Source organism: Cervus canadensis, chromosome 10 (genome assembly GCF_019320065.1).
Source record: "Cervus canadensis isolate Bull #8, Minnesota chromosome 10, ASM1932006v1, whole genome shotgun sequence".
Taxonomy (NCBI): Eukaryota; Metazoa; Chordata; class Mammalia; order Artiodactyla; family Cervidae; genus Cervus; species Cervus canadensis.
In genome coordinates this window covers 79,233,698-79,260,404 of record NC_057395.1, presented here as the reverse complement: position 1 = coordinate 79,260,404, position 26,707 = coordinate 79,233,698, and the positions used below count along the sequence as shown (strand labels likewise).

The 26,707-nt window shown below is 48.1% G+C and overlaps 1 protein-coding gene across 5 annotated transcripts in view; it reads right to left on the bottom strand.

Annotated features, from left to right (window-relative positions):
* TSHZ2 (teashirt zinc finger homeobox 2) overlaps positions 1-26,707 on the bottom strand; it is a 475,561-nt gene that overhangs the window by 37,313 nt on the left and 411,541 nt on the right. For 2 of the 5 annotated variants that reach the window (XM_043480213.1, XM_043480215.1), the window contains exon 3: positions 22,803-23,891. The exons of the other annotated variants lie outside the window; for them this stretch is intronic. Coding sequence is in view for 1 of the 2 variants with exons in the window: in XM_043480215.1 (XP_043336150.1) it covers positions 23,851-23,891 (41 nt within the window). In the remaining variant the exon portion in view is untranslated. Of the gene's footprint in view, positions 1-22,802; positions 23,892-26,707 lie in introns of those variants that run through there. 5 annotated transcript variants of the gene reach the window in all.

Below are 26,707 nucleotides of genomic sequence, written 5' to 3'. Positions count from 1 at the left end.
GGCGGCCTGCTCTCAGCCCGGCCGAAGCGCGGCAGCAGCGGAAGCCCGAGGGCAGGCACGTGGTCCCAGGACCCGCGGGGAACACTAAGAAACCTCCAGAATGCCCGCAACCCCCAAGTAGGTCTCACTGGGTGTAACGGTCTCCGCTTGCTTTGCGGAGGTCCACGTTTCCGAGTTCTGTTTGCGTCTCTGCTTCTGTTAGCTGGGAGCCCAGCACTGATCTTAATAACCTCTATTTATGGAAACCAAGTCTTAAGGGGCAACTCAAGCGTCTCTCTTGACTACGTCTGGCCCTCATGAAACCCGTCTTCCTTGTTATTCTTCCGAAACCTATTTCCAGGACCATGTGTCTGAGCATGTACTCTGTTTTGCCCTGCAATGCTGGTAAACCGCCTCCCATGAGACTGAGTTAAACTTGACTCCCCTGCTGTCTTGTCAGCGCTTTGAAGGGGAAGGCGGTGGGCTTTGGGGCTCCTCAGGCTTGGGTTCAAACACAGACCTGCCACTTCGCAACTCAGCGAGCTTCAGTGAGCCATTTTGCCTCTTGAAATTTGATTTCCTCTTTGGCTAAATGTGAATGAGAACACTTAACGTCACTGTGCCGGTTCCACGAGATGTGAAATAGTCCGCGTTCAGGTCCGCGCGGCACTGGTCATGGTGGTCCTGATGACAGCAGGCAGGCCTGCTTGTTTATATTCCTTTGGCTGCACTGGGTCTTAGCTGTGGCCCTCAGAATCTTTAGTTGCCGCATGTAAACTCTTAGCTGAGGCATGTGGGAGCTAGTTCCCTGACCAGGGATCGAACCCAGGCCTCCTCTATTGGAAGCATGGAGTCTTAGCTAGTGAACCCCCAGGGAAGTCCCTATAATATTGTTTATATATTCCACTAAACTCAGGACATTTTTGGTCAACAGTATTTCCTTAGTCCACATTTGGCGATTAATTAACGTTAATTCAGAATGGAAAAAAAGATCTCCAGCCAATTGCTCGTTAAGCAGGGACAGGAAAGGAAAGGAAAAGAGGCTAGACAGAGCACCTTTGCCCCCAGTACGGTCCTCAGGATAGATGCTGTTGGTCATCTACTCTGTATCCATTTCCCTCTTCTTCCTGCTGGTAAAACTCTGGCTTTGTTCTCTGTGGCCATGTGCCCACCTAACACTCACGTGGCAGCATTGTGCTTCCATGAGTGACAGAAAAACACACAGCTCTGGCCGAGGAAGCTTAAGTGGAATTCTGCTGGGTCTCTGGGAAAGACTTGCCACCCCAGAGAAAAGGGGACCCAGGTGAGCGGAATAGTCATTCCACTTCTTTCCCCACGACGTCCTGTCCCATGCCAGCAGCCATCCTGCAGCTGTGAGACAACCACCAAGTGACTCACAGAGACACCTTCTAACACCATTACCCATCGACACAACGCCACAGCCACCTGCTTCTGAGCGCCATGATGGTGAGAAGAGAAAGCCTCGATTTACTTAAATCAAGCTACATAAAGTTGGGTTTTATTTGCTGCCTAAAGCATTTCTAACTTATAAACTTCCTGCTTTTTTTTTTTGACAGCGAAAAACCTCTGGAAGCCCAATAGAAAAAAACGAATTCTCTAGTTTGGTGTGAATAATATTCAGAAGTAGCAGCTATAGCCTGTCTCTGCTAATGCAGTGAGTGAAGTGAAAGTCTCTCAGTCATGTCTGACTCTTTGTGACCCCATGGACTGTCCATGGAATTTTTCAGGCCAGAATACTGGAGTGGGTAGCCGTTCCCTTCTCCAAGGGATCTTCCCAACCCAGGGATCAAACTCAGGTCTCCCACATTGCAGGCGAATTCTTTACCAGCTGGGCCACAAGGGAAGCCCAAGGATACTGGAGTGGGTAGCCTATCCCTTCTCCAGGGGATCTTCCCAACCAGGAATCGAACCAGGGTCTGCACACAAACCCATGGCAATAATGATGAATGATGATAGTGATGTGAGTTAAGTGCTGATGCTGGCTCAGATGTAGCATGTCACTTGGAACACTCTTGAGAGTCCCCTGGAGAGCAAGGAGATCCAACCAGTCCATCCTAAAGGAAGTCAGCCCTGAATATTCATTGGAAGGACTGATGCTGAAGCTCCAATACTTTGGCCATCTGATTCAAAGAGTCTCCTCGTTGGAAAATACCCTGGTGCTGGGAAAGACTGAGAGCAGATGAAGAAGCAGGCATCTGATGATAAGATGGTTGGATGGCATCCCCGACTCAGTGGACAAGAGTTTGAGCAAACTCTGGGAGATAGTCAAGGACGGGGAGCCTGGCTAGCTGCAGTCCGTGGGGTCGCAAAGAGTTGGATATGACTGAGCAACTGAACAGTAACTTGGAACATAGTAGGCGTTAAGAGAATTATTTTATTGTATTATGTTTTTTGGCTGAGCTGCCCAGCTAGCAGGATCTTAGTTCCCCATCCAGGGATTGAACCTGGGTCCTCGGCAGTGAAAGCAGAGTCCTCACCACTGGACCACCAGGGAATTTCCAAGAAAAATATTTTAAGTCATGGCATGAAAGGGGGTTTCCCTCTTAGCTCTGTCCGTAAAGAATGTGCCTGCAATGCAGGAGAACTGGGTTCAATTCCTGGGTCGGGAAGATCCTCTGGAGAAGGAAGTGGCAACCACTCCAGTATTCATGCCTGGGGAATCCCATGGACAGATGAGCCTGGGGGCTACAGTCCATGGGGTTGCAAGAGTCAGATGTGACTTAGCGACTAAACCACCACCACCACGGCATGAAAACATAAGTGATAAATTGCATACTCTATCCACAGCTCCACCAAATTACTTATTATCTTCCTTTCCCAACATAGATTTATTTAACAAATTTTCTCATCTTTTTTTTGTAAATGGGAATGATGATAATTCCTACGTCACAGCATTAGCGTAAATATTAAACGAGTTACGACATGTAAAAAGCTGTCACACAGTAGGTTACGGATCATCATTATTGCCGTGTGCTGTGCTTTCCTGTATTATTTTCATGAGATTAACACAGGGACAAAACCTGGGTGATTCTGCTCCAACCTAGTCCATGTTCTGGGTGTCAGTTATCCTCATTTGTAAAATGTGAATTTGATGCCAAACTAGCATCTCCTAAATTTTTTTTTTTTTTTGCAACATCATGATCACCTGTATTCTACTGTTTGTCTTAACCTAATTTTTTCTTTAATTTGGCTCACGTTTTTCTTTCTTAGCTTTTATCCTAGGCAATAGTGTCTCTGGGATTACAGATACATTTTTGTTGTTTAGTTGCTCAGTTGTGTCTGACTCTCTGAGACCCCATGGACTGCAGCATGCCAGGCTTCCCTGTCCCTCACTATCTCCCAGAGTTTCTTCAAACTCATGTCTACTGAGTTGGTGATGCCATCCGACCATCTCATTCTCTGTCACCACCTTCCCCTTTTGTCCCCAATCTTTCCCAGCATCAGAGTCTTTTCCAATGAGGCGGCTCTTCGGATCAGGTGGCCAAAGGATTGGAGCTTCCAGTTTGGCATCAGTCTTCAGGGTTGATTTCCTTGAGAATTGACCGGTTTGATCTCCTTGCCGTCCAAGGGGCTCTCAAGAGTCTTCTCCAACACCACAGTTTGAAAGCATCAATTCTCTGGTGCTCAGCCTTCTTTATGGTCCAACTCTCACATCAGTACATGACTACTGGAAAAACCATTGCTTTGACTAGATGGACATTTGTCGGCAAAATGATGCCTCTGCTTTTTAATACACTGTCTAGGTTTGTCATAGATACATGTCAGTCCTCAACTGGGGATTGCTTTGACCCCCAGAGGCCTTTGGAAATGTCTGGAGATGTGTTGGGGAGTGAGGGGACTAACGTCTAGTAGGTAGAAAGAAGCCAGGGATGCTGCTTAATATCCTACAGTGCACAGACCAGGCCTCACAGCAGAGGGTGATGTGGGTTATGACGTCCATCGCGATGAAGCTGAGAAGGCCGACACCGACATGCATTTGAATATGCTTTAAAACAAATACAGAGCTGTCCCCCTCCCCGCCCCCTGCAAAGTGAAAAAGTGAAAGTCCCTCAGTCGTGTCTGACTCTTTGTGACCCGACTGTCTATACAGTCCATGGAATTCTCCAGGCCAGAATACAGGAGTGGGTAGCCTTTCCCTTCTCCAGGGGAGCTTCCCAACCCAGCGATTGAACCAGAGTGTCTTGCGTTGCAGGCGGATTCTTTACCACCTGAGCTATCAGGGGAGCCCCCAAAGTTCTGTGTAAATCACTGTGTGACCACTGTGTGTGTTCAGGGGGAAGTGTGCTAATGCTGCTGAGCTCCAGTCCTGATGAGCTTAAGTCCCTTCCTCCGCAAAGTGGAGACCGGAGGTGGGTTCTCTTATTACTTACAGCTAAGGAAGCAATTTCTTCAGAAACACTACCTCACCTCTGGGAAGAAAACAATCCTTATTTCCAAGGAGCTGTGTTTACCTGTAGAAAGTCTGACTTTCCAGAAACCTTGAGATGCATCTGCCTGGAGCACCTTGGCCCCCACTGGCTGGTCACCCGAAGCACCCACTGATAGAGACCTCGCTTTCCCGGCAGAGCAGTAATTCTCCACACTCCCCCACCCGGACCTGTGAACGTGTTCACACACACACAGGCCTGGCTCCCAGAAGCACCGCAGGGTGCAGATCCCAATTTCCCTTCCGTCTCTAACATTCAGAAAATTTCAGGGTGGGACTTCCCTGGTGGTCCAGCGGTTGAGAACCTGCTCGCCAGGGCAGGGCATGTGGGTTTGATCCCTGGTCTGGGAAGATTCCACAGGCGGCGGAGCAACTACGCCTGAGCGCCACGGCCACCCAAGGCTGCAAGTTCTCGAGCCCGTGCCCCGCGACAGGGCACGCCACCGCAGTGAGACGCCTGCGCGCGGAAACCAGAGAGGGGCCCGCGCAGCAACGGAGACCCAAGGCGGCCAAAATAGAAACGATTCAAAAGCGGAAATTCCAGTGTAATGCCAATGAGTTCACTGGCCGCCCTCAGCCTTCAACAGCAACGGGGAATGGATGATGCGCAATCACTTGCAGCTCATCCGGAGTCCGAAGACCACAGCTAAATACTACCCGGGGAGTTCCTCAACCAGGACTTTCCTAAACGGGAGCCGTCTAAACATGAAGGCGCGAAGCTGTGAGGAGGGAGACAGGAACCAGAGCCAGGAAAGTGACTGAGAATTAGTGCCCTGTGTTTTGACGCTGACCACAGTCATGGCTCAGGATGCCTTTCCGGCACTTTATGCGCACAACTCAGACTTCACTCTCCGCGTGACTGGGAGAGATCCTTAGGGAAGGAGCCGTACTCCGCTTTAACCGATGAGAAGACTGGCTTTGGGGACAGACCCTAAAGCAAATTTTACAACTCTGCTTCCTCCCAGTTTGCTTACTTTCCACTTGACCCTGGGCCAGCCTAACAGACCCCCCATCCCTGTGTGATGTTCTGGAGGCTTCCCGTTCCTGAGACTGGTGCTGGGAATGATGGAGACAGAGTCACTGGGAAGTAGAGACATTAATTGGTGCAGCTTATACAAGGCTTGTACAAAGGCTTATACAGCCTCGATAACTTGTACAAATGAAAGGATTTCTGGACGGCCACAGCGTCTCAGACCCGGGGACCCTCGTATGTACGTTGTCTCTCACAACCGTCCCCTCTTTGTTGAGGTCCTCGGTATAAGCAATTTTTGCTTAATTGGGCCTCTGTGCTTCAGGTGTCTCGGCCTTCCATCTCTCTGTTAATATGCGTGGAATTCTTGGGAGTCACACGGTAGCTGGGATTCCCTGGAGAAGACCGTGGCTGCGTTAGGGACAGGTAGGGGAAGGTTGTTTCAGGGGCATGGCTGGGAGGTGACCCTCTAGGGTGACTGCTAGAGCTGTTCAGTGCAGACGCGCAAAATAAACAACGCTCATTCAAACTTGGCTGTTCGGCGTCTCCATTGTGGACTCGGAAACCTGCATCATCATCGGGAGCTCCTTAGCTTTCGCACCCAACCGCTGTTGGCTTGTCACTTTCTCCGAAGTGGAAGGGGACTCCTCCTCTACGCACACCGCTCGCACACGCTCCAGACCAGCTTTCCCTGGTGTTTCAGTAGACCGGGAGGGGGTGCGGATCTGGCAGGCAACCCAGGAGGGCAGGAGGAACTGCAATCACACCTCGCATCTCTTCACAAAGGTTTGATTCTCTTCCCGAGGATGATCCGCCAGTCTGTAATCAAGGGTTAATTTCACAGCTCACTGCTTCATCTAGCATAATATCCATTCAGACTAATTAAATCTGTCTAATAATGTGAGTGTCTTTGTCTTTGTTCTTCCCCTTCTTTGTTTTACACCCTTCACATCTCATCTCCAGAACCACACGCCATCACACTCTACTTGACAAGCAGAATCCATCCCTAAAATTAAAACATTCCTGACCTATCTGCAATGACAAGGCAGGCGAGCTTCACGGCGCTCCGGCCCATGAAGGCAGCTGACACATTTGTTTTTAATTTCAAAAGAGTAGAAAGTGAAGATCTGACCCCGTCAATCAAGCCCCGTGACAAGTTTAATCATTGGTGCCCCACAAAAATCACGGCTAAATAGGAATGCAAATACTGTATCACAGGGCTCTTATAAATGCTAATCAAGGAGAAGTAATCAACTGACAATTTCACTGATCTCTTTTCTGAAGAAGTCACTCAAGGCTCTGTCTCTGGGCCACAAAGAAAAGAGAAAAAGACAAAAGAGGTGGATGAGGTTCCCCCCAACCTTCCTTTTATTTTTCCTTCCAGGACATTTCTTTCTAAAGAGAGAATTGGCTCTTTTGATCCATCGTGGAACTTGAAAGCAAAGAACTTACGCAGTTATATGTCAAGTATACTTTATTATCAGTCCCCGGGCCGGGCAGAAAATGCACCGAAACTTCTGCTAAAATAAAAATCATCATTTGTCTTTGTCATTAATCTCTTCTCAAATTCTCTTATATCTAAAAAGTGATTGACCTTCTCTGTGAGAGAAGGAGGGAGAAAAAAGTTTTGTACGTAGCTGAAAATCTGAAAATTGTGATCACGGTGACTTAAAAAAAAGAAGTAGAAAAAAAATCCCTTTTACAAACTTAATCTGGAGTTGATGAAGAATTTATAACCTCCAAGAAGTTCTAAGATAAGCCTCTCTCCTCTTGGTTCCGATGCTTGTCTGTGCTGAGAGAGACAGGGGTTGGGGGCACAGTTTTTGAGACCTTCACATGGGAACTGAGATCTTCCCTTTCACATGGGAACTGAGATCTTTGTATTTTATCCCGTTTAGAAACCAAGGATTTTTTCTTTCTTCTTCTCTAGTTTTTAACCAGGAAGTCCTTAAAGTATCCAGCTCATCGGTTACTTTCTACTGTGTGTGCTCAGTCATTCAGTCGTGTCCGACTCCATGTGACCCCGTGGACTGTAGCCCACCAGGCTCCTCTGTCCATGGAATTCTCCAGGCAAGAACACTGGAGTGATTGCCATTTCCTTCTCCAGGGGATCTCCCCAATCCAGGGCTCTAACCCAGGTCTCCTGCTTCTCCTGCATTGGCAGGTGGATTCATGACCACTGAGCCACCTGGGAAGTCCTACTTTCTATTATAAACTCCTGTTTTATGGAATCATAGCAGGAAAAGAAAAAAGCCAGCACTAAGTTACTCCAAGTTTGTCCTGTAATGTTTATTCAATCCTCTAAAGACAGAATACTCCAGAAACCCAAGTGTTAGCAAGATTGTTTCCTGTAGTGCCACTAAACCGAGTCCCAAATGTCCAGGAGGTTCTCCTTCATCTCAAAGACAGAAAAGTGGGAATTTATGGGATTTTGGGGGGAGATGATGAGATGTCCCTCTTTTGTCATGTTCCTTGTAAGAGGTGGACAGGCCAAACACGGCTGCTGCCTGTTCACCTGTGGCTCAGGAGCAAATAATTTTTTTTTCTTTCCATTTTTTTAAATGGTTGAGGATGAGTGAAAAGAATATTTCATGATTTAAGAATTACATGAAATTCAGATTTCAGATTCCATAAATAAGGTTTTAGCGGAAATACAGCCCATCATTTACATCCTGTCTATGGCCGTATTACATGCTGCAGAATTGAACAGCTGCAACAGAGGTTGTATGACCTGCAGAGTTGAAAATATTTACTGTCTGGCTCATTATCGAAAACATTTGCTGACCTCTGATTTATATCATCATGGAAGTTTGCTGGATTTTAGCTGTGCCTCAGTTCCCAAGCCATGGAAATTCTTTTTTTATGGACAAAAAAACTGTGTATAAATATTACATACATATATAATATATATTTATATTTACTTATTTGTCTCTGCCAGGTTCTCTTTGCAGCTTGTGGGACCTCCCTGGTGGTCCAGTAGCTAAGACTCTGCACTCCCAATCCTGGGGTTCGGTTCCCCATCAGGGAACTCGAGCCCACATGTCACAACCAAAGACCCTGCACATCAAAGTTAAAATGCGGTACGCCACAATGAAGACCCGGAAAGCCAAACAAAGACTATCTAAAACCCTGTATATATTTTAAATGTGCAGTGTGGTGATTTCACGTGTGTATTCACTATGAAATGATCACCACAGTCAGGTCAATTGACACACCCCACACAGAGTTGTGTGTGTGTCTATGTGTGTGTAGCAAGAGTGCTTACGCTCTGTTCTTCCAGCAAATTGCAAGAATGCCATTCGGTACCATCACCGACAGATCACGGGGCTGTATTGGCTCCCCGGAACGTGATCACGCTATCACTAAGCGCTGGTCCGCTGTGACCAGCATCGCCTCGCTTCCCCCTCCCTCAGCCCCTTTCCTCTCGGTTCGGCTTTCGTTTTTTTCAGATTGCACACAGAAGTGAGATCCCGCAGTATTTGTCTTTCTCCTCTGGCTCCCTGCACTCAGCAGACTGTCCTTCAGGCACATCCATGTTGCTGCAAACAGCAGAACTGCCTTCTTTCTCGTGGAATGATGTTTTGTCGTGGGGACGTTTGGAATACATGGTCCCTGGTGAAGATGCTCTGGCTTCGCAGATGTGCATTCTTAGCTTGCTGGAGGACAAGCGCTCTTCCAGTGAAACGACCACTTCATTCACCTGGAACCAGACCAGGCGCTTGTCCGGCGTTCCCGGGCCCCTCCTGCTGCCTGGGGTCTGAGCACAGGCCGCCTCCTGAAGGGAAAGGGGCTGGCAGCCAGCCACTGTGGGTCAGTCACGGGCCGCTCACGGCTCCTCTCCTAGTAACACTGATGCAAGTTAAGATCTAGTTCATTTTGGAATAACAACGGGGCTCCCAAAATAGAACACTGTTAACAACGAAAAGGGAATACTGCTCTATATTTCTATTCTGCTGGATAGTCTCCGAAGCTCAATGTGATGGATAACGCAGAGCTGGGAATTAAAGAGGTTGGTTAATTTGTTGCCCCAACAATACTTGGGCAGGAGATCATAAAAGGGGATATTCCTTTCTGACAGACATGCCCGGGGATTTAATATATCTTCACACATACCCTGACCTACATTTTTTTTTTTTTACATATTTAAATAATGGTTATCCAGAACGTTCTCTTAATATTTCCCAGGGGAGCTTTTAATTCTCATTTCAAAGCTAAACTGCTTTTCCTTTTGTTAGAGTGATGGTTCTCCACTGGGGGGTGATGTGCCTCCCACTAGGGGAAGGAGAGGGAATCCTGGAGTACGAGCTGGGTGCTGGGGACACTTGGTGATCCCTGGAGACGTTTTTGGTTGCCAGGATGTGGGGAGGGTGCAGGGCTACTGGTATCTAAGGGGTAAACGCCAGGGATGCTGTGAAAATCCCGCACACGTGCGCCAGGACAGCCTCCACATCAGAGACACGTTTGGCCCCAAACGTCCACACTGTTGAGGTTTATGAACCCTTGTGTTGTTCCGTCGTTAAGTCATGTCCAGCTCTCTGTGACCCCATGGACTACAGCATACTAGGCTCCCTTGTCCTTCACTATCTCCTGGGGTTTGCTCAGACTCACGTCCATGGAGTTGGTGATGCTGTCTAATCACCTCATCCTCTGCTGCCCGCTTCTGCTTTTGCCTTCAGTGTTTCCCAGCATCCGGGCTTTTCTTCCAATGAGTCAGCTCTTATGAACCCTAAGTAAGTAAAATGGTGCAAGATAATTATTGACTCTGGTGCTTGATAAACCTGGATTAAGCCGAGGGGGTGCAGCCTTGCCCGTCCTGCCGTCTGGGTTGGATAACTGTTCACAGGGGGATGCGGGCTGTCCTGTGTACTCTGTAGGGTGGAGCGGCACCCCGGCCTCTTCCCAGATGCCAGCAGTACCACCAGCCCCAGTCACGCCCACCCAGCAGGTCTCCAGGTAACGCAAACGTCCTCTGGTGCACAAGCTCGCCCTGGCTGAGAATCGCTGGCTTAGGACATGAGTTGGTTACTTGGCAGCTTGGTTTGTTGGGCCAGTTTTTGGATGGTCTCAAAGCATCAGTTGTCTAACTGGCCAAATGAGGAAGAACTAATGGGCTTTTTAACATTGGAGTGTGGATGAAGTGGAGGAATGAGGTGATAGACGGGAGTTTTCAGGGCGACTGCAGGTTTTGGCAGGTTTTCCCGAAGCCTCCCCTGCAGGAAAGCTCCGGGGCTGAAATTCCAGCTCGCCAAGGTCCACACACCTCGCGTAAGGAGGCGACTCGAGGCAGGTGTCTAATCTGGTTGTGTGTCTTCCTGTGTGCCCTTGGGTAAACCATTGCACCTTTTTTTAAGACTCTGTTTTCTCATCTGTAAAATGGGGCTAAGAATGCAGCGAGGGGTTAATAGGTAATGCCCTTCAGAGTAGCTGGCTCAAATCAGGGACTTACATTTCTGCTGGTACGTGTAGGCATTGTTATTTGGGTTCTATGCTCTTAACACTGTGTTACACTGCTCCTCAAGTCCTGACTGTAAACCGAAGGAGACAATATTTTGAACTAAACATGAGTATATTCAGGGGTGATTAAAATAAGTACCGGCTTCCCAGGTGGCTCAGTGGCAAAACAATCTGCTTGCCAGTGCAGGAGACCCAGGTTCAATCCCTGGGTCAGGAAGATCCCCTGGAGAAGGAAATGGCAACCCACTTCCGTATTCTTGCCTGGGGAATCTCACGGACAGAGGAGCCTGGCCGGCTACAGTCCACGGGATCACCAAGAGTTGGACACAACCGAGCAACTGAATGGTGAACTGAACTGAAAAATAAGTATGTTTTACATGTCAGTAAAGAAGGTTTGTTCTTCCCCTCTGCCCAGCAGTGCATCCTGTTCTTAGATGCTAGATCTTTGAGAGGAAAGCCTAGCCTTTGAAAACTAATCCTATGCAGGTGGTAAGTGAGGAGGCCTGATGTGGTTGCTGCGGATGGTGTGTACATGGCGGTGGAAGCCAGTTCATTCTAACCCAGGGGCTGCGTGGGGCTGGGGAGCTGTATGAAGGTGTTCATTTGCAATTGGATCTGCTGGGGGTGGTCCTGAAGCTTGCAATCCCCTTCTTGGGAAGGTGTTGAGGGGGTACAAACTGCTGGGCAGGTTTGCCTTTCGTCTGACCTTTAAGCAGCCACCCGCTTCTTGCTTTTAAAAGCACTTGGATTTGCTAGGGGTCCTCTGTGTGCGCTCCTGCCATGGGTCAGTCCAGAAAACGTCACAAAAGAGAAGAGCAGCGCTTTGGGACACGTCTGTTCCGTTCGGTCCCCAAAGCTGTCCGCTGGAAAGTCTGGGTCACTGAATCCCCAGGGGAGCCTCAGCATCTGCCCGCTGTGTTCTCTGCCCACCTCTGCTTGGGTTGACCATGTGACTCTTGAAAAGGAGGCGGCAGCCTTGTCCCTGCTCCGTGTCCCGCTGGGTCTGGCTCAGTGTCTGGCACTTAGCAAGAGGCACTCGGTGAATGTGGGTTGAGTGGCCCCGATGTGGGACAGAGAGTTAAGAAACCTGCACATTGTAGAGAAAGAGGCCTAAGTTTAAACCACATCTGGAGGTTGGTTCCCATGGAGACAAAGCTCTGCAGAATGCCAGCAGGTGTTGCATGAAGAGATGGTGGCGGGCTGAACCAGGCTCCACTTAGCACCTCGGTCAGTCTGTCTGTCTTTATGCTAATGGGCAACACAAACTCCAAACACAGGATATGCGGGATTTGCACAAGCTTTTCCTGAGGAGCCTCTTGTGGGGTTGGTGTTCTGAGGAACAGTCAGTGAAATTTTCCCGATGTGGCCGGCTTGACTCTGGGCTGTAGGTTTCTCTCCCTGTTTCCCCTGCCTGGAACGTTCTCGCTCAGCTTCCTGCCCGGCCCAGCCTCACCCACCCCCCTTCTCAGCCAGGCTTTCTCTGACCCCCACGTCATTCTGAGCGTCCTCCTGCACCGACACTTCCCCTCCTCCCTTCCTGCAGACACAGACCCTTGATTCTCCTTGTGTGATCCTGTCACACGTTTGACTCTCTGGATTGCCTTCCGTTGCAGAGGGTGAGCTATTTGAGGGCAGAATTTATGTCCATCTTGGCTTTCCTGGTGGCTCAGTTGGTAAAGAGTCTGTCTGCAATTCGAGAGACCTGGGTTTGATCCCTGGGTGGGGAAGATCCCCTGGAGAAGGGAATGGCAACCCACTCCATATTCTTGCCTGGGGAATGGATGAGCCTGGTGGGCTACAGTCCTTGGGGTCACAAAGAGTCAGACACGACTAAGTGACTAACTTTTTAACTTTTAATGTCCATCTTATGCACCTCTCCACAGAGCAGTGCCAGCACTGGGGAAGGGGGCACTTAATACACAAATGCTGCGAACCACATGAATGAATTTGCGAATCCCTGCTTTACACGCGGGGTGCAGACACAGAGAGGGTGGAGTGCACATGGTCCCAGCCTGACCGCATCAGCCATCGGGCTCAGCTGCGGGCGTTAGGTCGCCAGCCGAGCGCTGCCCCTGGGCGCTGGGACAGGGCGCCTCCAACAAGCAGCAGCTGCTCTCTCTGAAACGCTCCTCCTGCCCCAGCAGCGACTCACGTTGCTCTCGTTTGAGGGCAGGTTTCTGTCCATCCACTCACATGCTTATTCCCCCTGGGATGAAAACCACACCACGTAACACGGCATTTTCTATGGAGAGCCCAGCAGAGGGGACCAGTGGTAAGAGCCCAGCATTTGGGCTCAAAAGGCTGAGTGCAGAAGAACTGATGCTTTCGGTCTGTGGTGCTAGACAAGACTCTTGAGAGACCCTGGGACTGCAAGGAGACCAAACTAGTCCATCCTAGAGGAAATCAACCCTGAATTCTCGTTGCAAGGACTGATGCTGAAGCTCAAATACTTTGGCCATCTGATGTGAAAAACTGACTCATTGGGAAAGACCCTGATGCTGGGAAAGATTGAGGGCAGGAGGAGAAGGGGACAACAGAGGATGAGATGGTTGGATGGCATCACTAATTCAATGGACATGAACTTGGGCAAACTCTGGGAGGTGGTGAAGGACAGGGAGGCCTGGCATGCTGCAGTCCGTGGGGTCTCAGAGAGTTGGACACGACTTGGCAACAACAACAACTAGCTTTGCTCCTTACAAAGTGGGTAGATGTGGGCATGCTGGTTAGCATCTCTAAGCCTCACTCTTCTCACCCATAAAATGGGTCCTGCCCTTAGGGCCACTGTGAAGATTGAATATTTATGAAAAGAATTTAGCACAGTGCCTAGTACACAGTAGAAACTCGAGGCATGATGGATGTTATTGTTATTATTAGCATATACCTCTCTCTCATCATCATAACAACTGTCCAAAGTAGAACTTTTCATTTCGCAGAGAAAGAAACAAAGGCTCAAAGAGTTTACCTGGTTTTCTCAAGGTCTGGCAGCCTGTTAGGGCAGCCCAGATTTGCACTCACATCTATAGGACCCCAGAGTCCACCCTCTTACCTGCCATGTATCTCGGGAGGATGGATCACAAGTAGAACAAAACAGCCTGATTCATAAAGCTGCCAGAAGCCCCAGGCCATCAATTTTTCCCTTCTGGCTTCCACTAGCAACTAGGTACAACTTTTCCACCTGTCTGGATTTTTCTCATGTTATAAGTAACCCTTGGGATCTGGTTTATTGTAGGAAGTAGCTCAACCTTTGGGACAAAGAAAGGAACTGACTGGAGGTGCTGGAGAAGAGAGTAAGGAGACCCCAGACATCTGTATTCTCGGCCAGTGGAAGTGATCAGAGGCCTCCCCACTCAAATGAATATCCTCTGAGCCATCCTAGCCTCACTGACTCCCTTCCACGTGCCTGTCTCATTGCTGGGACTTGTGGGGACTGAGCTGGGGTGGGGTGGGGGTGGGGAGAAGACCTCAGGTTCTGGTTAACCTCCTGGAGAACCTGGGGATCCCTTAGGTCTGGCACTGACTAGTCACAGGAAATCCACCTGAGAGCCTGAGGCAGAGTCAGGCTGATTGACAGGGCTCTTTCTTTTCTTTTTAAAAATTTATTGGCTGCACTGCACAGCATGAGGGAACTTAGTTCCCTGACCAGGGATTGAACCTGTGCCCCTCCACTGGAAGCACGGAGTCTTAACTACTGGACCAATGGGGAAATCCCAACAGGGCTGTTTCAGGAAGCTGCTCAGAGAACAGAGGACCACTGGGAGGCTGCTCCCCTCACATCAGAAGTACGGAAACTTGGACGGGACATCAGGAGAAAGGCCTCGCCACACCCATCCCAGAACACAAACTCCGAAGGGTTAACGCAGTGAAACCATACCCTTCTGCCCACGTCTCTCTCAGCGGTTCTGCTCCTTAGTGGTAGTTAGGCCTCTGTTTAAATACCTCCTCCACAGGGAGGTCTTTCCTTACCATCCTAGCTAAGGGTACACTTACTCTTTTTTCCTCCAGGTTTATTGAGATGTAATTGACCTATGACTCATTTTTTAAAAGATTAATTTATTTATTTGGCTGCATTGGGTCTTAGTTGTGGCACAAGGACTTAGTTGCCCTGCAGCATGTGAGATCTTTTTCCCTGACCAGGGATCGAACCCTCATCCCCTGCATTGCAAGGCAGATTCTTAACCACTGGACCATAGGGGAAGCCCCCTATGACTCACCCTTTTTAAAAAAAATTTATTTTAATTGGAGGCTAATTACTTTACAATATTGTGGTGGTTTTTACCATACATCGACACGAATCAGCCACGGGTGTACATGTGTCCCCCATCCTGAACCCTCTCGCACCTCCCTCCCCACCCCATCCCTCAGGGTCATCCCAGGGCACCAGCCTTGAGCACCCTGTCTCATGAGTCGAACCTGGACTGGTGATCCGTCTCGCATATGGTAATATACATGTTTCAATGCTATTCTCTCAAATCATCCCACCCTCGCCTTCTCCCACAGAGTCCAAAAGTCTGTTCTTTACATCTGTGTCTCTTTTACTGCTATGACTCACTCTTATAGCATCACTCAACAATCACTGATATTGTTTTGATTATTTACTTACTAATTTGTTCTATTCACTAAATTGTAGCTCTGTGAGATCAGAAACTGGGTCAGTCTTGTTCCTTTTCTATTTCAGCCCCTAACGCAGTGCTGGCAGGGGGCTCCTCAGCAGTTGAATGACTAACTGTACTGTGTATTCCCCGGCTTCCTCTGTGAAGGGACTGTCATGGGAGAAGGGTTAATATGGAGAGCTTATGTACTGGTTCTAGTTTTTATTTTTCATTAATGATGGAATAAGAAAAAAGAGGGGCAAATGCAGTTGAAGGGGTTTAGGCTGGACATCAGAAATTTCCTGAGGTGGGTCATTAGATTGCACTACAGAGGGAGGCTGTGTATATGCCTGTCAAGTATTTTTTTTTTAATGTGGGGACTATCCTCAGGGACATTTATAAGAAGACCCCAGTACTTAGTTTTTATCTGCAATCTCTCTCTAGAGCCATGGTTCTCAACTGGGAGATGTTTGCCTCCTGGGAGCCATTTCTGAATGTCATGCCCTGGAGGAGAGGGAGCACCACTGCCATCTAGGGGCTGGAGGCGCAACTCTTGTGACGTGACGTCTTGCGTCGTCTTGTGACGTCCTGTGACGCCGTGTAGGACGCCCCAGGGAACTGCCCCGCCCAAGATGGCGCCCGGACCAAGACTGCGACAGGCTGCGCTCATGATGGCTCAGCTCGCTGGCTTCAAGCCCTCCCCACCCTGCCTCTCCAACCCGACTGTGCTCAGGGATTCCCCAACGAACTGGACAAATCAGGACAAGGAGTGTGACCCAGAAAAAAAGTTTCACCTTTGGGGGTACTGTTCAAGGGGTGTGTTAGCCGAAAAGCAATCAGTGGAAGTCCTGTGATGATTGACATTCACACTTGTGCGTTGAATAACTATTTGTATGTTCTTTGCATGATGCTAGCTCAGAGCCTGGTAAACTTTTCTTAAAGAGCCAGATAGTAAATACTTTAGAATTCACACATCAGAGGGTGTCTGTATCTAGTCCTCAACCTTGACATCATAGGGCTAAGGCTCCACGGGTAACGTATCATGAACAGGCGTGGCTGCATCCCTGATGCTTTATTTACACAGATAGGTGATGGGCAGGATTTGGTCAGGTCGCCAAACTCGATATCCTAATCCCTGATGCCACAGAGATTGAAAGAGCAAAGGCTGGGCTCTCAGGGAGCTCAGAGTCCAGGGGAAGTTGACAGGTGAATCAAACCCCACTACTGTGGGAAGAAACAGCCTGATTAACAGATTTTTCTGGATACTGTTATTAGGTCCAGTTCCCCTGATATTGTCAGTGAAGCCTGTGTTCTTTCCCTATTTGAAGGCTGTGCTACCCGCCGCATCACCCTGACAACTGCCGAGACTTCCGGCAAGCGTCCAGAGCACCAGCCGGGCGGGGCCACCAAGAGTCTTCACTCCCTCCTCTCCTTCTGAGCCCTTGCCGCTGAAGGTGATGGTGGCGGTCTTTATACGGTCTCCTGCCCCCTCCTGTCTCCACCCACGCGCCTTTTCCATGAGCACCAGGGTAGCCCTCCTACACTGCAAATCGCAAATTCCTCAGTGTGGACACTGCTTGAAATGGCAACCACTCCAGTATTCTTGCCTGAGAAATCCCATGGACAGAAGCCTGATAGGCTACAGTTCAGGGGGTCACAAAGAGTCAGACGTGACTGAGTAACTGAGCATATGAGCACATACATGTCCACATATAGAATATACACACACATACATAATATGTACACACATGCATATGTATCATGCTATTTTCCTATGATGTACTTTCTCTTTGCTTATTGTTTGTATTACGGAGTTAAGACGTTATATGGATTTGGGGGCAACTGTACAAGCAGCTAGAGATAGGGAGATTATCTGAAAAACAGTTTTAGGGTAATAAAGATGGCATTATCCAGGAGGCAAGTGTGGAGAAAGTTGTGCGTGTGTGGGGTATGAGGGGGAGGGTGGGGGTGGGGATCAGAAGGGGCCGTGGGTCCTGGGCCAGGGTGGAGGGCACGCCTGTCTGAACTGTGGCTGTTGCATCTCTAGAATCAACAATATCGACAATTTTATCATTGCATATTTTAATTTCCCCCCCACAGGCATTTCTCAAGCTGTGCACTGGACTAAGAAGATGAAGCTTAGACAATAGCCAACCTGGTGCTTTGCTGATTTTAATGTGTTTATTGTGGAAGTAATCAACAGAAACCTTAAGGGCTTTTGGTAATGGGGTATGTTAAAGACAGAAGAAAAACAAGAAGAGAGACAGGCGAGATATTTTCTTCCCTAGGTGTTGTCTCCTTAATTTGCATAAATGACAATAGTGAACATCTTGATTCGTGCCACCTTTGTTAAGCTGGTAGTTGGAAACCAGCCACTATAGGCAGTAATAACCCCTGTTTTTATATACGACAGGCCCTGTCCTCGCCCCGGCAAACCTTTGCTCAATTAGTCCTCTAAAAATCCTGGAGGAGCTGTGCGTGCTCACTGAACAAAAAGGGAAGGAGGCTCAGGCAGGTGACCTTTCCGCGTCAGGTCACCAGCCAGAAGGGGTGGAATCGGGGCTTCCCTCGGGCCTGCCCCACCTGGGCGCTGGGTGTCATCAGTAGGGTAGAGCTGAAAGGTCCACATGGAAACACGGGCTCCTGAGCCCTGGGGTAAAGCCCAGTGCTGTCAGACACTGAGCTTAGTCCTGGCTTTTCCTTTCAAATAAGATTCTTCTTGGATTAAAAAAAAGTAGCATAAGAACTTGGCAGAAATTTCAAACACTACAAAAATTAAAACTGCTCTATCCAACCCATGTGCTTCTTTCTGGTCAGTGCAGAAATATTCTCCACAGATAAACACAGGTTTCCCTGGTTGCTCTGTGGTAAACAGTCTGCCAGTGCAGGAGATGTGGGTTTGATCCCTGGGTCGGGAAGATCCCCTGGAGTATGAAATGGCAACTCACTCCAGTACTCTTGCCTGAGAATTCCACGGACAGAGGAGTCTGGTGGGCTATAACCCATGGGGTTACAAAAAAGTCAGACATGACTTAGTGACTAAACAACAAGATAAACATAGTATTTATGTTTAAGATAGTGTGTGTTTACTCACACATTAAGTATTACTTAAATAAGACTTTAAATAAAAATTTTATATAAAAGGAAAAATCAGGATTACCCCAGTGGCTAATAGCAGGTTCTTTGTTGAATATGATTTATATGTTATTTTTAACACAAAGGTGAATGCTGTAGCCACTTGATATTTCCGTTAAATAATAAATCTTATGATTGTTTTCTGCCAACACATAGAGATTGTTTCATTGTTTTGAAGGACTTTATTGAATTTTCTGGCGTGGAAAACTGAAAAATGCTTGTGCAATTTCAGTGGGTGAAAATATCCCACATTTAAATAGGGCTGCACCTGTATTAATTCATTTACTCTTCTAGTGACCATATGAAATAGATATTTTAACAGTCCCAATTTTTAGAAGAGAAGACTGAGGCACAGGGAGGTGAAGCAGCTTGCCTAAGACAACACAGCTTGTACCCAGGAGGGCTAAGATTCAAGCTAGTGGGTCTGGCACCAGAGGCTGTGGTTTGAACCACTGCCTTCCATGTGGAGGCAACATCATTATGAACACACCTTCCTATGTTAATACATGCCCAGCCTTGAAATTAAACTCTTGTTCCTTGAAAGAAAAGCTATGACAAATCTAGATAGCATATTCAAAAGCTGCTTTTGCCGACAAAGGTCCAGGTAGTCAAAACACTGATTTTTCCAGTGGTCATGTACAGATGTGAGAGTTGGACCAGAAAGAAGGGTGAGCACTGAAGAATTGATGCTTTTGAACTGTGGTGTTGGAAAAGACCCTTGGACTGCAAGGAGATCCAACAAGTCCATCCCAAAGGAAATCAACCATGAATATTCATTGGAAGGACTGATGCTGAAGCTGAAGCTCCAGTACTTTGGCCAACCTATGTGAAGAGCCAACTCATTGGAAAAGACCCTGATACTGGCAAAGATTGAAGGTGGGAGGAGAAGGGGATGACAGAGGATGAGATGGTTAGATATCGTCACTAATGCAATGGACTTGAATTTGCACAAACTCCGGGAGATAGTGAAGGACAGGGGAGCCTGGCGTGCTGCAGTCTATGGGGTCGCAGAGAGTCGGACACATGAACAACAGCAACAACAAATAGAGGTAAAAGATAAATTTCCAGCCATAAACTTGCAGGTTGAAGAGAATAAAGGCTTAAAATTTTGTCAGCTCTTGCCAAATTCCTCCTGAAAAAAGCAAAGCCATTTCTTCTCCCATCTAGAGTACAGGGGTCCACCTCTGGAATGTCAGTTTCCTCATTCTGGCGGGGGGTAGATGGAGTGGACTTCCACCCTCTCAACAAGTGTGTGTCTCCTTTGGACAGAACAGAAGCCACCTGGGTTCATGAGTGACTCTGCTGTCTAGATTTCATCATTCTCTGATGCACAAGCCTCTCTCCTCTCTCCTGGAACAGTCACATTTTCTGGCTGCCTAGCAACCATACCACCCCACTCAGAACTACTCAGACAGTGCTTAGCACCTGCGGGACACCTGGGCCTCTTACGACCATTAAATCGGGTTAATCAGCTGATAGGGAGGCGAGGAGTGCTGTGGAGAGGGGAAGGCCACTGGCAGAGGGCCCACATGTGCCTGGGTGAACAGAATCTAGGTGTGTGAAGGTCCCTGAGGTCATCGAGTTCCTCCCCCTGCCTCTAGGTGGCCAAACCCACTTGTGCAGTTAATATGGAGCACTGGCTCTTAGTGGAGACAAAGTCAAATATGATTTTACTTTCAGTTTAGGGGAAGAGAAATATCCTTTATCTTGAGTGTTGCTTGATAGCAGAGGCCTTAAACTGTTGGCTGGAGAGCTACGTTTGGCCAGAAGATACTTTTTTTAGGGGGTATTCTTTACCAGCTGAGCTACCCGGGCATTTGAAAAATCTGGAGGGAATGCCAACACTTTCACACAATAGCTTCTTCTGAAAAAAATTGAGGGACTTCCCTGGTATTTCAGCGGCTAAGACTCTGCATGCCCAATGCAGGGTCCCCAGGTTTGATCCCTGGTCAGGGAACTAGACCCAGTATGCTGCAACTCAGACTGAAGATCCTGCGTGGTGCAGCTAAGACCTGGAGCAGTCAAATAAATAAAGATATGTATTTTTTTAAATTAAAAAAAAAAAAAAAAGGTCTGGCAATGGGAAACTCTGGGTTCAAATTTCTACATGGAAATGACTAGCTCCTACCCGCTTTGGACTGAGCTAGCACCCAGCAGTTTGCCATGCTCTCTTCTGCCTGGCTCCTAGAGGCACACGACTTCAGAGTGCCGGTGTTAGGTTCGTGACACACAGCGTCCAAGTGTGTGTGTGTATGTCTGCCTGGTGTAAATGTGAGGGCTCCATAAAGGACAATTGCAATAATACCTGACATACCGACTGAGTTGAGGCACATTGAATTACAGCTCATATTAGTGTAGTTTCAAAACTATACCAGTGATCAACACATCACATTATAAATTCTCACAAATACAGCAGACATGTTACTACTGCTACTTCTACAATGATGGTAATAATGGAATGTTATTGTTATTATTATTAGAATAACAAAAGCTCAGCCTCTCAAAACTTCTTCAGGTCACAAATCGCAAGCCCAGAAAGGGTTACATTTTGTTAAGCTGACTGAATTCAAATGAGATTCTTCTTCTTCAGGTATTTTGCTTTTCTACTGAGACTGTCTTTAAAATCCTCGATCTGATTTGGTGGGATTTAGAGAGCTGGCTCCGTTTGCTTTGCTTTTTCTTTTTAGTATGTTATTTATCATGTACTCGTCGGCTGCACTGGGCCTCCCTTGCTGCGCTGTGGCGCGCTCCGTCCTTAGGAGAGACGGGGCTTCGCTCTGGCTGGGGGAGCGGGCCCCTCTCCGCTCGCCGAGGGCTCCTCGCCGCGGGGGCGTCTCGTTGCAGAGCAGGGCCCCAGGCGCGCGGGCCCCGGAAGCTGTCCGCCTGAGCGCTAGTGCGCAGGTCCAGTAGCCATGCGCAGGCGCAGAGTTGCTCCGTGGCATCTTCCCGGACGAGGGATCCAACCAGTGTCCCCTGCATTGTCAAGCAGACGCTTTACCCCTGGACCACCAAGGGAGCCCCGCTTTGCTTCGTCTTGCCTCAGGACTTATGCGTGGATTCTGTTCAGGGATGTGCCCAGAGAACGGAAGTTTGACGGACAAGCATTCTAGAATTTCAAGGCAGAGTGAAACGAAGGAAGGATCCACGGCCTGATCAGAGTTAGCAAGGGCGGGTTTAGCATTTCTGGAGTCAGCCTTAACCAGCGATGATTCTCAGAGTGAACCGTAAAATCTGCCCATGAAGACAAGCATTCTTCAGGCGCTTTTCACATGGGCCTCTCAAGGCTTCCTTTCTTCCTCAGCAAGATCCAGTGCTAAATGACATTCACTGAGCTACCAAAGGTTCTTTCTTCTCAATAAATAAAGAGATTCCATCCTCTTGAAAGAATTCCAAATTTCCCGTGAAAGAATTCCAAAAAAACTTCTATTAACAGGTGGCTCTAGTGGAGAAGGACCCAGCTGACGATGCAGGAGGCGTGAGACGCAGGTTCAGTCCCTGGGTTGAGGAGTTCTCTGGAGGAGGGCATGACGGCCCACTCCAATATTCTTGCCTAGAGAAACCCTTGGACAGAGGAGCTTGGTGGGCTACAGTCCGTGGGGCCACGAAGTCAGACCCGACTGAAGCGACAGCACGCAGGCCCACAAAACAACTTAGCAGGCGCACACTATACTAGCAAGGCGTCACAGCCAACGTTTTAATCAGACATTTAATACCGTCCTAAAAACAAGGCCTGCGTGATGATTTTCTTCTCAGTATTTAAGCTGATTAGAAAGTTGGTTCTGTATTTGATTAAGTTTTGCAGAAACTGGACTTCTGATGAATCATTAAACAGAGACACTTTTTTTTTTTTTGATGCAGCAATAAAGCCTCCAATGATTAATTAAGGGCACAGTGCCAAAACAAGTGTCTTTGTTTAAAACACAGTGGACAAGACAGACTTGGGAAAGTTGATGTCTTAAGTAGACATGTTTTTAATTATGTTCGGGAAGACGAACAAGAATAGGAATCGCCAACTGTTTAGAAAGATAATTTTTTTTTTCGAAGAAAGATTAGAATTAAAAAACAAACAAACAGAGCATTATTGATTTAACACAAATGCCATTTGTTGGGCCTTTTGTAATTTCCTTATTAGTGTCATCATTCTAGAGTTCATATCTCCCCTTGTGTTATAGCACTTGGCATGCATTCAGCTCTCAGCAATACTATACAGTAAACACGCAGCGACTGCTCGTATTAACATGTTTTATTTGTCGTAACTGTACAGATGATCACACGGGGCAAGTCCTAAATTATCCCAATCGTTGCCCAAGCTAATCAGAAGAGCAGGAACCCCATCTCTGGGATGAACAGGCAGGCTGAGGGTGCAGGGTGAAGCTGTCAGTCGGAAAAGAGGCACCAGCAGAGAAGTTCATGGAACATCAGCTTTCCTCGCACTGTCGTGGGAACAGCCCGCTGCTCGGCTGAAACAGACATCAGCTGGCCCTGACGATGCACAAGGTGAGAGGTGTGATGGGACGCGGTTTACCTTCGGGCTGTCCCGGGCGGTCAGATTCCATGTGGATCAGAGCATGCTGTCTCGATATTAAAGGTAATGACAGATCGCGCTTTGGACAAGGCCAGGTCTTAATTGCAAAATGCTGAAGACAGAACCGGAGCCGAGCGGTTTGGCCCTCCTCCTCCTCCCCAAACTCGCGGAAGTGGCCTCAACTCCTTTGGCGATCGATGGAAATATCGCAGAGTGGGGCCTCTGGGCTGTGTTTCAAGAAGGCATTTAGACATATCACTCACAGCAATCTTCCTTGTTGTCCGTTCCGCCAGGCTTTGAGAAATGGTTAATTATTCATTTTGCTAGTAAGTAATGGCTCTATCTTATCATAAGCATGAGCGATACTGGAGACGGGCTTGAGAACCGTGCAAAGATGCTATATCTTTCGAACATTCCTTGGTTTCTTCTCTCCGCTAATGTGGTTTAGTGTCTGCTGGGCGCTGGCCGGGCTCAAAGCTGGAGATCCTGGGGTGAGCAAGCAGCCCCGACCCGGAGGCTCGGGCTCCAGCCATGGGACGGTCAGGGACCGTTCGTTGGAAGGAGCTACTCCAGGTCCTGGCCGTCGGGGGCAGGGGCGGGGCCAGGTTGCCTCCTCCCCCTGGAGGGTGCTGATGAGGAGAGCCTGATGTTTGTCATCGAACATCAGGGCGGCAACCCAGGACCCCTGGGCCAAATCCAGGATGCTGCTTGGTTCTGTGAGGCCTGAAAGCTGAGAACGGTTTTCACGTTTTTAACTGGCTTCCCAGGTGGCGCAGTTGGTAAAGAATCCACCTGCCAAAGCAGGAGACACGAGATGAGGGTTTGATCCCTGGGTTGGGAAGATTCCCCTAGAGTAGGAAGTGACACCCCAACCCAGTATTCTTGCCTGGGAAATCCCATGGACAGAAAAGCCTGGGGGGCTACAGTCTATGGGGTTGCAAAGAGGGGGACACAACTGAGCATGCACGCACGCATACATCAATGGTAAAAAAAAATAAAATAAAAATGTAGCAATATGTTGTGACTTGCGAGAATCAATGAGACTCAAATCTCAGTGTCTAGAAATGAAGTGGTGTTGGAACATAGCCGTGCCCAGTCTCACGCATGTGGCTGCTTTCATGCTGGGGAGTGATGTTCTGCATTTCAGCCCAAATCACCACTGGTGACCTTCTGAGAAGGGGGTGGGGTTGTGTTTCAGCACAACTTCTTCTTGGATCTTCATAGTTCACCAGCCTCTGCCTGAACCAGAGTCTATAGGTGCAAGGCAAGAATTCAGCTACTTTCTCATCTTGGCCTGATTATAAGTCAAGAAAGGGTAAACACAGGAAGCCACAGACAGGAAGAGACACCATGGACAGGAATTTCCCGTCCTGGGCTGAGTGTGAGGGAGCTTGCAGGGGTGAGTGTTCCACAACCCATCTGCAAGGGGATAGCTGCATTCACCAGAATTTCCCCCAGCAAGTGTTCTAAGGAGAGAGACTGCGTTGAGCCACTTGGGATAGGAGTGGGGAACACGAGGTCTCCTGTGGGCAACGATGGTCAGCGCTCGCCTTTCCAAAGAAAGCCCTGTTTTGCTGAGTGTGCAGGAGTGTTTGTGGGAGAAATTGGGGCTGAGCTGAATTGCTTCATTTAGTAGAGAGAAATCAGGACTGGGCATTGGTGTGGACAAAAGGAACCAAGAAGAAAGCTGTGGTCCCCCTGCAGAGACCGGAGAAAAGAAACCTTTGAGGTTTTAGAGGAATGCGTGAGCGGCTTTATCACACGCTGATAAATCACACATTCCTGCTGGTGTGGGGCGAGGTCACCCCACTTCTGGGCTCCCCTTGTGAAAATCCCCCTCCCTCTCTGTTACTCATCCTTTGGCACTTTGGTGAGGGAGGAGCCTTTCAAGGAAAGCTGGAGTGGGACTGTGTTCTGCTGGGGGTTGGCATCAGTGAAAAGAGCAGTGACGTGTTGGGGTTAGGGAGGCACAGGTGACTTCTGGTTCCCATCTGGATGGCGCTTGTTGAGGTCTGAGCAGATACCCTGCCCTCCCTGGGGCCTTCCCCCGGCCTCCGATCTTAAGGAGCTGCCCTTCCCTTCACTCTTATCATCCCAATCCCCGTGCCCTGTCTTAGTTTTCTTTAGGACACCTGTCATCCCCTGACACAGAATCATGCAGCTATTTGGTTTTGGGTTGGATGCTTTTTTCTCCCCTATTTAAGGTCCGTGAGAGAGAGTAGGGATGGTATCTGGTTTGTTCCCTTTGGCATCTCTGGGGCTTGGAACAATCTCTGGCATGTGGCAGAGACAATACAGTTGTTCAGGAAATGGGCAGGAGCTGCAGGGGACCCAACGCACTGCCGCAGCCTGTGGAGTAGCTCCCGTTGGCCCACCTGCCAAATGCAGGGCTGAGTCTCTGCACGGCGTGCATCCTCACCCAGTCTCATCCAACTCCCCGTGACCCCCCGGATTGTCTCGTAAAGAATACTGGAGTGGGTTGCTATCTCCTTCTCCAGGGGATCTTCTGAACCCAGGGGTCAGAGCTGGGTCTCCTGCATTGCAGATAGACGCTTTCCTGTCTGGGCCACCAGGGAAGCCCAAATAATAAATAAATAGATATTAAAAAATAAAATCATCCACCCCAATGACCATCACTTTTTATCACATCCCCTTGTTCTGTTATCTTTTCCTTTTGGCTCCCATCACTAGCTGTAATTCTATTATTCATTGTGTTGTTTTCTAGTTTATGGTCTGTTCTCCTTCCCTAGGATGTTGGCACCTGGGTAGCAGTGACCTTGACCATCTTACTCATTGATTATGCCTAGAATAGAAAGTAGCACACTATAGATGCTCAATTAGTACTTGTCAAGTGAATGATGGATCTACACACGTAGAACACCCTGACCACAAAGGAATCATTTTCCACTCGCCTTTCATTGCCCAGTTCCTCAAATCATATATGTTAGCCCTTGGAAGCTCTACCCAGATTCTTACAGATCCTTATAGAAGACCACATGCCTGTAAATTAGGTGCATTTCTTAGCTATCCTTTGAAGTTATGAGACCTAAAAATTAAGTGTGATGTCATTTAAAAAATTTTATTATTTATTTATTTATTGGACATGTAGCATGTGGGATCTTAGTTCCCCAACCAGGGATCAAACCCATGCCCCCTCCATTGGGAGCGCAGAGTCTTAACCACTGGACCAGCAGGGAAGTCCCTTAAAAAATTTTATTTTTTAAATCGGAGGAGAATCGCTTTACAAGTTGTGTGAGTTTTTGGTGTATGACAACGTGAGTATGATGTAAATTTAAATTTTCTGTTTGATGTTTGGAAGGGTTTGAAAGACCAGAAGTGGCCAGATCTGGGCCATTGTCTTTTGTCTTTCTAGAATTATCCTGGTTAGGTCTTTTAAACAAAGGTGTATCCCTTTTCCAGTCCTGCCCTGAAATCTCAGCTTCCTAAAGTAAAATCAAAGTCTGTAGTTGTTTTGCAGGTGGAGTGATTGCAGATTCCAACCCTTGGTTGAATTAACATGTAAAGGGAAGTCTTGGACTTGGGTAATTATAGGATATTTCCTTAATAAACCTTATCTGATCCTTTTCCGCTAATAATTGTATGTAATT